Here is an 11,361-nt window from a genome sequence, read left to right on the forward strand (position 1 = left end):
CCCCCTCCAGGGGCACAATTCCTCCGTGAAGCTGATGTTCATTTGGGGAACTTGCCCCTTAAAGGGGCTCAGAATTCTTTGGCCACGGCTCTGAAAGGTCACAGAATCTCTGCACTCCGCGCCCTGCTTTTAAATAGATGGCCACCAGAGGGGGGTATTTATCTGCGTTTCTCGGGCCTCAAGAGCCACCAGAAGCCAAAAAGCAGAGGAGAGAGCACCAAGATCGGAGTCAGCCTGGCTGACCCTGGCTGACGCGGGGACCGGGCTTCCTAAAAGCCCATACGTGGGACAGAGAAGCTGGCCCCTTGGCAAGCCCCAGCATATTCTGAGACACAGCTCTGGTGTGCAGGAAAGGAAGCCCAGATGACAGCCTATTTCCTGGCACACTCCTCCATGCCCTGAAAGTCAAGGCTGGGAGGTGGGGGCCCTGGCCAGCCGTGGTCTGTGGGGCCTGTGCACTTCCACTCTTTCGGCAGGCCTTGAGCCTCCTTGGGCTTCTGGACCCAGCAAGGCCTATAGCTGACCGCTGGGCACATACCCTACTCCAGAGGCATGGCAGGCCTTCCCTCTTTCCCCAGGCATCACCCCAAATGGCAGGCCTGACCCTGTGAGCGGGTGTGGGAGGGCACGAGAGGCCGTGAGCTGCAACCACCGGACTCAGGGCCACAGGCTGCACGTGGGCCAGGCCTCCTAAGACGGGCCAGGGCCCGGGTGCGACAGGGAGACTCCAGTGAGCTTCCTTTAAAAACGCCTCTACAGAAGGAGACCCCAGCAACAGGCAAAGGGTAGATGAGGGGTTTGGGAGAAAGGCTCCTGACCACTTGGGTGTGAACTTGTCACATGACTCGAGTGCCTGTCTCCTGCCGCAGCGTAGAGCCCACAGCAGGGCTGGGGGGGGAACCCATCGTCAGCCGCAGATGGCGGGGGCTGGTTGTACGGTTGGTGTGTGCACCGAATGTCCCTCCCTCGGCTCCTCCTTTGTAACCTCACCTGCCCCCCCGGCCCCCCCCCCCCCCCGGGGCTGCTAAAGGAGCAATTAACCCACAAGGGAGCAAACCCAGTGATGAATTGTACATATCAAATGCATATTGACTATAGTATATAATGACTCATATTTATTGAGTGCTTCTCTAGGCACCATGCAAGATGACTGACAATGGTTACATTGATCACCCCACGGATTGCTCACAGCAACCACGTGGGTTAAGTGGGATCATTCCCGTTTTCACTTGAGAAAACAGGCTGAGATAAATTAAATCACTTGTTGAGATTTGCAGTTAGCCACTCAGCTGGGATTCAAACCCAGGTCCTCCTGATCTCAGAGCCTATGTCTGCTGTAACTCTGCTATCTTGCCCCTGGCTCTACGTTGAATCCCAAAGCAAATCACCCGTGTGTTTGACTTTACTAATTTAAATCAGAAACTGAAAAACAACAATGAAAATCACATCCAATTTTCCATCCAGAAATAATAATTCAGTTTGGTATTTATATTTATAAATACACGTATGAATCTATAATTTACCATAAGATAGCATTTTATAGGCTGTTTTGTTAATAATGCTATTAGAACATAACATCTTTGCATATTAGTAAATGTTCTACAATCTATTTTTTCAGAGCTTCATAATATGTCTTCATTGGGATGATACCCAATTTATTTAACCAATCGCCTACTGTTGGACATTCAGGTCAGTTAGTCTGTTATAGTTACAAACACTGCTGTGGTGAATACCCCTGAAGAGAAGTCTTTGCTCTGTTTAATTCTGCGGGATGAATTACCAGAACTGGAGCTGCCAGGTTCATTGTCAGGCCTTGGGTCTATATTGCTGGTCTCTAATGTGCCTGGCTCTTAAAAAGTCATGGCCCCGCCTTCAGCAAACCAGGCCTGGCAGAGACACTTTAAACAAAGTTGGGGCCTCTTCTGCTTTCCTCTTTTGAAAGAAAGTGCAGAGTATGCTTACCCCATGCCTCCCCTGGGCAGTCAGGCCCTTTTGGAGTCACTTCGTTCACTGTTCCCTGGTGGGGACAGGTGGTTTCTCAGGACCTGGAAGGACCCCTTCCACCTAGTTTCCTGAACTCATCCTCTGGGCACCAATACACTGCAAATGAGACAAATTTCCTGGCGCTTGGGTTTCCGGAGGGCTGTCTCCTGACGCAGCTCTAGACAAGAGCAGACAGCAGGGCGGGGGCCCTCCCTGGGAGGCAGCCCCTCTAGCTGGCGCAGTAAGCGACCTCTTCTTCCACCTCAAGGACCCGTGGGGTCCGGAGGAAGTGAGAGGCAGTTGAACAGGGAGAAGGAAGTAGGGGCAGGAGGGCAGGAGGGAGGTGGCGGCCCCAGAAGCTGGCTGCAACTTTCTTCCAATCTGCTGATCTGCAGGAGGGAAGTCCTCAGGCCGCTACTGAAGCCTGCTCAGGGACAGCTGCCCACCCTCCTTCCGCCCAGGCCGACGGCCGGCCTGGCACGAGCGAGGCTGGGGCAAGTCATCCGCAAGCTTCGGGAGAACGGAGCCCAGAGAGGGGAGGGGCTGGCCGGAAGCACGGAGTGGAGGGGGAGCCGCTCCTGCTTCTAGAGCCTGAGGCACAGATGGCACGTTGAGTCCAGGGCTCTCCTCCAGGCCTCAGCTCTGCGGGGCCCCTGCAAGCTGAAACATGAAAGGACTTTGATCAGATAGGGGCCTGGGGGCCTGCGTGACCCCTGCAGCCAGAAAGAACCTTGCACAGTGCAAGTTCTCTCTCATTTTTCCCTGAAGCCCATTCACATTCTCTTCCTTCTGTTGCTATCTTGATGGGCCCTGCTGCTCCTCTGGGAGAATCCCCAGGCCTTGTCCATGGCCCTTGTCAGCGTGCCTGCTGGGTGTGTGTGTGGGGGGGGTGTGCGTGTGTGTGTGTGTGTGCGTGTGTGCGTGTGTGTGTGTGTGTGTGCGCGCGCGCGCACAGAGGGTGCCTATAACCAACCGGCTGCCCTTTTGAAACCTGGCCACAGGCCAGGTTCCTCTCTGCTCTTCAGATTCTCCAGGGCCAGGTTCTTCCCTGGAACCTCCAGAAAGAGTGTCCTCACTTCAGACGACCCAAAGATGTGGCTTCCGATAAAGTTCACATCCAGTCTGGGTGAGGGGGGCAGAGAACGTAGGGTCAGGATGGGCCAGAAGAGGGGGCCAGGGGAGAGGGAAAGAGACACAGAGGAGATGAGAGACAGGAGTGAAAGGGAGTGGGAGAGAAGCAGAGACAGACAGGAGGTGAGCATGAGGGGACAGAGAAGTAGAAAGAGACAGAAACAGACTCAGAGAGTGAGAGGGAGGGAGGGGGGAAGGAGGGAGGAAGGGAGAGGTGGCCAGAGCAGTGCTTAGAAAAGAAACACTCACGGGAAGGGGGAGAAAGAGCAGGGAAAGAAAATGTGACAGCAAGAAGACAGGAAAGAGACTGAGATGCAGAGAGGATGGCCAGAGCGAGAGAAGGCAGGAGAAGGGGAGAGAAAGGTGAGAAGGAGAGAACCAGAAGAGAGACAGAATGAGGGGGAAACAAGGAGAGCCAAGTGAGGAGAAAGGCAGGAGAGAAAGGGGGGAAACAGGAAAGGAACTGGGAAGAGAGAGAGGGAAGTGGGGTGCCCCGGGCACTGTGGACATCAGCTACAGCACCGGTCTGAGCACACGCAGTGGGCCTGGCCCGGAGGCGCCCTCCCCTCGGCTGGCAGGGCTGTTGGCAGAGGGGCGGGTCTGCGGCAGGTGGCCGCCCCTGGGTGGGGCCCGCAGGCCAAGCCCGCAGGGGTATAAGTCAGGGGCTGGGCCAGCCGAGCACCTGTCAGGCACAGCTCCCCTGCGCAGGTGCTGGGCAGGTGGCTCCGGCCGAGCCCAGCCCCAGCATGAGCTCCTTCGACCTCCCGGCACCCTCCCCACCTCGCGGCAGCCCCCAGTTCCCCAGCATCGGCCAGGAGCCCCCCGAGATGAGCCTTTACTATGAGAACTTCTTCCACCCACAGGGCGTGCCCAGCCCTCAGCGGCCCCCTTCCTTTGAGGGGGGCGGCGAGTACGGGGCCACCCCCAACCCCTACCTCTGGCTCAACGGGCCGGCCATGACTCCGCCACCCTACCTGCCCAGCACCAACACCAGCCCCTTTCTGCCCCAGGCTTACGGTGTGCAGAGGCAGCTGCTGCCCGGCATGTCTGGGCTGGGGGGCGGCGACCTGGGCTGGCTGCCCATCCCCTCACAGGAGGAGCTGATGAAGCTGGTGCGGCCCCCCTATTCCTACTCGGCTCTCATTGCCATGGCCATCCACGGGGCGCCCGACAAGCGCCTCACCCTCAGCCAGATCTACCAGTACGTGGCCGACAACTTCCCCTTCTACAACAAGAGCAAGGCCGGCTGGCAGAACTCCATCCGCCACAACCTGTCTCTCAATGACTGCTTCAAGAAGGTGCCCCGTGATGAGGACGACCCGGGTAAGGGGGCTGCCGGTGCAGTGTGGGGCAGGGGGCCCAGCCTCTGACACCCCCGAGGAAGGCTTATGTCATTCCTCCCTAGCACCCCATTCTAGAAAGTTCTGACGTGGCTGTGTCCCCTGAGACAGGGGGCTGAGGGTTGTCAGCAGTGAAGGAACCTGGGAGAGCCCTGGAGGAAGGGTTTTGATCCTGGCTGGATGACGGAGCGGTCAGCAACTCCAGGCATTTTAGATCCCTGAGCCTCAGTTTCCCCATCTGAAAAATAGGGATGGTAACAGTGGATCCTCTGCAGGCCTGTGATGGGGCCATGAGGTCATGCAGGCAGGGACTGGGTGCTAACAAGCGCCCATAGTTTACAGTAATTGCTGTGATCACTCTGAGTCCCCGGCGCCCAGCTCATACGAAGTCCTCGGGGGGAGCCGGACTGGGCAAAGCCCAAGTGCACTCCCAGACCTCTGGGGAGAGATCTGATTTTGTTAAACATGCATGAAGGGCCATAATGTGCTGCCTGCCCTAGTTACATAATCTCCTTTAACCCATCCCTACAGGTAGCTCTTACTGAACCCATTGTCCAGATGAAGGGAGTGACACTCAGAGGTGAAGCAGCCTGCCCTAGGGGACACAGAATGGAGGGATAGCCCTGGAGCCCATATCTGAGCAGAGGTCTCTCTAACACCAAGGGCTGTGAACTCTTCCTTTTTAATGATGGATTTCTACAATGCAGGGACATACAGAAAGTAATATATTAAATACTCAGATATGCATTTCCCAGAATTAAAGTCCATTCTTGTTCCCCCACAGGAAGCCAGGGCATGGCTCAGAGCCCCCAGCTCTGGCCGCTAGGAAGCTAGCAGGGGCAGGGCTGGTGGGCCCCCCGGAGAGGACAAGTGTCCAGTCCAATGACTGGCCTCACCCACAGGCCGAGCTTAGGTCCTATCTCTGGCCGGCACTTCCTGGTGACAAAGCCCACCTACACATCTAGCGCCCCCCCTTTCTCACGGTCAGCCTGAGGAAGAAGGGACAGGTACAACTGGCCCACTTTTCAGACTAGGAAACTGAGGCTTGCCCAGAGTCCCTCAGCCAGTTAGGAGCAAAGCCAGGACTCAAGTCCATCCTCGGACTCCCTGCCCAAAACGTTCAGGGAGCTCTGAAGTGTTTCGTGAGTTTTCTTTCACGTCAGCCATGGAAGAAGGCCCTCCCTCTCCATCCCCCCTGTACCCAAACTTCTTCCAGAGGCCTGCACTGCGAGTGCTCTCATGGCTTACGCCTCTGTGCCCACAGAGCGCCCAGTGTGGGGTGGGCTGAAATAAAGCTGCTCGCTGGCACTGTGTGGTTGGTGCGTGCGAGTCCTCTGTTTCTCTGTCCCTGCCTTCTCTTCTGTCTTCTGCATGGGTTTCCTTGGTGTTTACTTGGTGACAATAAAGAGAAACAGGAGCAAGGCATGTTGTCCAGCTCTCTGCTTACTTCTCCCACTTTTGTACCAGGCAAAGGGAATTACTGGACCCTGGACCCCAACTGTGAGAAGATGTTCGATAATGGAAATTTCCGCAGGAAGAGGAAGAGAAAATCGGATGTTTCCTCCAGCCTGGCCTCCGAGAAGACGGAGAACAGCCTCCTGGAGGGCAGCCCCAAGACCGGGGAGGCCCAGGACATCTTGGACTGTGCTTCACCGGGGACCACCGGCTCTGCAGAGAAGCAGTCCTCCCCTCCCCCGCCGGGCACCCCCTGCCTCAACAGCTTCCTCTCCACCATGACAGCCTGTGTGAGCGGGTCCAGCCCAGTGAGCCGTCCTGTGGCCACACCAGGACTGAGCCCTGAGCCCACTGACAAGATGGGGCAGAACGTGCTGAACTTCAGCTCCTACACCCCACTCACCAACCTCAGCGGCCACGGGGGTGGGGGCGAATGGGCCAACCCCATGCCCACCAACGCTCTCGGCTATGGAGGCCCTGTCCTCAACCAGTTCAGCCCTCATTTCTACAACAGCATCAACACAAGCAGCATCCTCTACCCCAGGGAGGGCACCGAGGTCTAGAACAGAACGGCTCCCGAACCAGCCGGACATGCATAGGAGAAAAGCAGTCGAGGCCTCCCATGCCAGCATCACTGCGGTCCAAGACCTCTGAGCTCCCCAGACATCCCCAGGAAGCTCAGAGGAATTCAGCCTTTGTCTAGAGCATGGTGGAAACCTTCTGTTTATCTCACATACATCCACACACACACTCACCAAGTCTGCAGCGGAAATACTGGTGCCTGATAACAGTAATCATGGCGGCCATTTGTCGAATACTCACTACGCGCCAGGTGCCGTCCTAGGCTCTTCAAAGGCATAATCACACTTACATTTACAGTCACCCTGTGAGATTCCAGTGAACCGCTTCATTGAACAGATGAGGAAACTGAAGCTCCAGGAAGTTAGGTAACTTTCCCAGGACCTCACAAACTAGTAAGGGGCAGGGCCAAGAGTGGAGTCCAGGTCTATATGACCCCCGAAGTCTGGGCCAGCAGAGGCAGGGATGGGGCAGTTGGTCGAGCAGCTAAGGAAGGTCAGTGTGAAAGCTGCTTGTGGCAGGCACATCCTCTACCTTCTGGCTGTCCTTCAAAATTTAGCCCTAGCCCCGGGCACATCTCATCCTGGTCTAAGTCCTTATTCTGTGGCTCCCAACTTACCTGTAGACACTCCTTTTGCTGCCACTCGAGGAGGGAAGCCCGGGCCCGTGAAGGACAGTGGTCCCACCTCTCCCCCCAGAGGGACATTGCTTCCCCAGCCCCAGAGAGCGTGAGCAGGGCAGGGAGAGGAGTGATGCACCGCATCCCCCGCTCCAGCCCGGTCCACCTGCAAGCCCAGCTTCCTGTGCGCACGTCATAGACCAGTGAGCTGAAAGTGGCTGAGTCTTCCAAGAGAAACAAGGCTGAATGAGCGCTTCCTTTTTTAGAGCTTGGGAGAGGTGAATGTCGGAGAAAACAATGCCTCAAGGAAGGGGGCTGTGGCGTACTGCACAGGGCCCCACGCCTGCAGCTCCTGAGACTCTTCTCGTTTTTATATGTACTTTACATGTCTGTGATGTGTCATCACAACACACCCTGGGAAGTGTTTTGGTTTTCTTATTTTCTTTTGAATTAAAAAATTTTTAAAAGCACCATGTGTGTCCCTTCCTTATGGGTTTTCCTGTCTTTTAGCTGCTGGTCAATTAAACATGGAGCCAAATGCAGCCTGGAGCCAAAGGCTTTTGGGACAGGAGGCAGAGAAAGAATGGGTATCAAGGCTTTTGTCTTCCTCCCTGCTGGCATGGAGACAGGGCGGAAGTCCCCAGTGAAAAGAGGGACACTTGCAGGGATGGGGTAGGTGCATGGAGGAAACTGTATTGAACCCCAAACAGGGACTGGGCTTGTCCCCATCTTTGTAGCTCAAGCCAGCCTCATAGCCGTGCTGATGATGTAATTCCCCCTAACAGCCCTGGGAAGGGGGCGGTACTGGTCCCATTACACAGAGGAGAAAACTGAGGATCAGTGGGGGTAGAGCCACTTGCCTGGAGTCCACAGCCAGTCCATGCCCAGAGCATCTGGCTGTGGCACCTCGGACATGGCTACGCCCCGTGGCAATGACAACAGGACCGTTGGCTCTGATTCACTGAGGGCTGAGCACTGGGGGCCAAGTGCTCTGCAGGTGGGAGCTCTTCTATGCTCCCCGGGTGTGTGCACCGTGATGCCCCCCGCTGCTGGAGGACTTGTGCATGGCGGCCGGAGGCTGCTGGTTGGAGTCTCCTCCTGGGGCGTGCATGCAGAGGGTTCAAGCCAGGGCCCTGTGGCCCGCTGCACAAGCCCAGCCAAGCTGCCCACTCAGACTCGAGCAGGGGCGCTCTTTCCCTGGGGCAACAGAGGTCAGATGGAAACAGCTATGGTCACAATAACAATGATGACAATCATAATAACACTCATGGCAGGTTTACTATGTGTCAGGCAGTGTCAGGACTTGGCCTGTTTTACTGCATTTAATCCTCAAAATGACCCGGTGCCACCAATCGTATTATCTCCGTGTTAGAGGTGAGAAAACTGAGGCCTGGAGAGATTCCGTAACTTGATCCAGGACACAGGGCCAGAATCCAAACGCAGAGCCACCGCACGGTGCCTGAAACTCCCCGCTGCGCCCAGTGCTGGGAGCCCAGGACTCAACGCAAGCAATGTCAGGCAAGCTGCGGAGAGAAAGGCCTCCTTGGAAACCCCGCAGCTTCTTTCCTGGGGAATCCCTCTCTGCAGGGAGCCAGACTTCTGGCGGCAGAGGCAGGACAGTGGCTGAGGGGAGTGGAGGGAAGTGACACGGTGTCAGCGGGTAAAAGCCCTAGAAGACTCCCAACAGGCTGAGCCCTGTGGCACAGACAGGACACCACGGGAGGCTGGGGCAAGAAGGGACTTCACAGACGTCACCAGGGAGACGGGGCAGAGGCAGAGACGACTTGCGGTTCTTAAGGCCCTGACCAGGATTTTTGGTCACACTAGATCCCACTGCCACTGAGTGCCTCAGCTGACCCTGCAATTCCACTCTCCATATAGATAGCGGCACCCCTGCTCTGCAGGCCGCACCCCTTTCCCAGCAGGCCCGCCGTGGGGGCAGTCTGGGCAAGGCACGGGGTGGGAAGGGGCCTGGGCCCCCAGCCTGGCTGAGGGGGAGGTGGTGGCTTAGAATCGAGGCCACAGCACCCGTGGAGGCCAAGCCTCCATTCCTCCTCAGCCCGGGATTTAGCGGGGACAGCAGTGAACAGAATGTCCGCAGGGCTGTGACAACACAAAGACCTTGCCCGCTCTGGACCGTGATTCTCGAGTGCGGGGAGCTCCCGGAGGCAGGCCCGGAGCTCACAGGAAAGGACACGCAAGAGGCCCAGGTCAAGAGGAGGACGTCCTGGTCAGCTTACACAGGCAGTTTCCTACCCCTCTTTTGGTGCTCTTCCTCTGAGAAGAAACGAGAGCTGGAGAGAGGATGAAGGAGGGCTATCCACCAAGCATTCAACCCTGTGCACAACCCTCTGGCTGAACATTGCATTTATTACCTGCCCGCCCCCCGCTCCAGTCTGGCTCTCCACTGACCACAGGGCCTCCAAGACCAATAAAGGGTCTGAGAAGAGGGCTTGCTGTGTGTGGGACAGCCCAGGAAGGCTGGAAAGGGGGAAACAGGGAAGCCAAGGAAGAGGAGAGAGGAGAGCGAAGAATGAAAGGACCATCTTCGCTCTCCCCTCCCGATACTCATTCTCCCGAGCTGCCAAACTGAAAGGTGACCCTAGGGGTGAGTAATGTCTATTGAGCAGCTAGTATGTGGCCAACACCATTGGGATTTGGAGATTTAGCAGTGAGCAATAGGCAGGCCCACCCAAAAGGGGCTCCTGGGCTGGCAGAGAGACGGACGACCAGCTCCCTGCGGCATGGGCTCTGTCGGGCACGGAGGAGGCGCTCACACAGGGGAGGGGTCAGGTGGGCTCACTGCAGTCCATGACAGCTGAACTAGGTCTTTAGGACCAGTAGGATTTCTCCTTAGGAAAGGGAGAAGGGAGGAGCATTGCCGACAGAGGTAGAATCTATGCAAAGTCCAGGAGATGAGAGAGATGCAAGTGGTTCAAGAGGGCAGCAGTGTAGTGAGAGAAGGAAGCAGAGCTGGGAGCAGGGGCGGGACCACAGGGCCCTGGAATCCCTGGGATCCTGCTAAGGAGATGACTCTCGGGGGGAGAACAGGCCAAGAGATCTTAGGGACCATTTCGAGGGTGTGCATGAAAATGTCTAATGTGCGTCTCTTCTGACCTAGGAATTCCTCTCCTGGGAATTTTATTTTTGAAGCTGAGCATGCACAGATTTCTGTGCAAGAACGGCCATCTCAGGGGGGCTCCTGCTAGTGAAGCGGTGGGGTAACTTGCATGTTCATGAGCAAAACACTCAGCAAATAAGCAGTGGCCCACAACGATCATGGGACAGTGTGCAGCTAATGAACGGGATGAGCTAGATCCAGCAGATCTCCCTGAAAGATGCCGACGAGGCGCTGGAAGGGGAGAAGGTGGGGAACACGTGATGAAACTAGATGTCAAATACCTGATGTATGCAAATATATGCTCTGCGTGTTTAAATGTGTGGAGCAAAATACACACAAAGAGAAAGGAGGGGAAGAAGATCAAGAGGGCTAATGAGAAAGAAGGAAAACAAAAGAGAAAGGGGGACGAGAGAAGGAAAGGAGAAGAAAGGGGACTTGGGAAGGTATCCGATCAGGTTAATGATCATCTTAAAATGGGTAGAGGTTTCCTTTTTCTTTTCTCTTTTTCTCTATAGTCTCCCCTCTCTCCCTTTCTCTTTTTTGCTCCCTTGTCCCTATTTTCTCATTTTTTTAAGGTAACAAACATTTGTTGTTATTATAAGAAGAAAGACATGAAGCCAACAAAAGTTAAAAGAACCGAACTCCTCCCCCAGCTCACCCACCACCCACCCCCACGGCCAGCAGGAGATAACAGCAAGGCCAAGTCTCAGCCCCCCGCCTGGTGCTAGGGCAAGAAAGAGGGACTTGTAATTTGCGTGCCCCTCACCTTAAACTCCACGGAGCTCCCAGGCCCTCCTGTGGATCTACAGGAAGCACAACCCACCGTTCTGTCCTCAAATGTCGCTAGCAAGGCTGACTGCCACGGGCCAGGCCAAGAACTCTCTAGAACACTCATCCGTCTGTGCACTCACTTCTGGAAACCCTCATTGGGTGCAAAGCCCACACAGTCTTGGGAGTCACACAGACTGGGTTCAAATCTACCATCTGTGTGAACTTCTCCTGGACCCTCAGTTTCCTTACTTATAAAATGGGAATAAGCCCACACAGAGTTGCCATGAGGAATAAATGAAATAAGATTGTAAGGCACCAGGCCCTGGGCAATCACTCGATAAACAGTAGCTTTTATGACTAAG

The 11,361-nt window shown here is 55.7% G+C and overlaps 1 protein-coding gene across 2 annotated transcripts; it reads left to right on the forward strand.

Moving 5' to 3' along the window:
* Positions 1–3,860: 3,860 nt before the first annotated feature.
* FOXI1 (forkhead box I1) lies at positions 3,861–6,472 on the forward strand. Of its 2 annotated transcripts, none has more exons than XM_032403473.1 (2): positions 3,861–4,437; positions 5,922–6,472. In XM_032403473.1, exons 1-2 carry the CDS (start codon positions 3,861–3,863, stop codon positions 6,470–6,472), a joined length of 1,128 nt encoding a protein of 375 aa, XP_032259364.1. The 2 variants fall into 2 exon arrangements, with proteins under 2 accessions (XP_032259364.1, XP_032259366.1); XM_032403475.1 differs by having other exon boundaries at positions 6,195–6,472.
* Positions 6,473–11,361: the final 4,889 nt, after the last annotated feature.

Source organism: Phoca vitulina, unplaced genomic scaffold (assembly GCF_004348235.1).
Source record: "Phoca vitulina isolate PV1807 unplaced genomic scaffold, GSC_HSeal_1.0 scaffold6, whole genome shotgun sequence".
NCBI lineage: Eukaryota > Metazoa > Chordata > Mammalia > Carnivora > Phocidae > Phoca > Phoca vitulina.

What these genes read in the sequence shown, in the direction of transcription:
- FOXI1 (XM_032403473.1), top strand. Translation starts at nt 3,861, where the DNA reads ATGAGCTCCTTCGACCTCCCGGCACCCTCCCCACCTCGCGGCAGCCCC. An exon ending in CCGTGATGAGGACGACCCGG is followed by an intron (nt 4,438 to 5,921) that starts GTAAGGGGGCTG and finishes CTTTTGTACCAG; the next exon opens with GCAAAGGGAATTACTGGACC.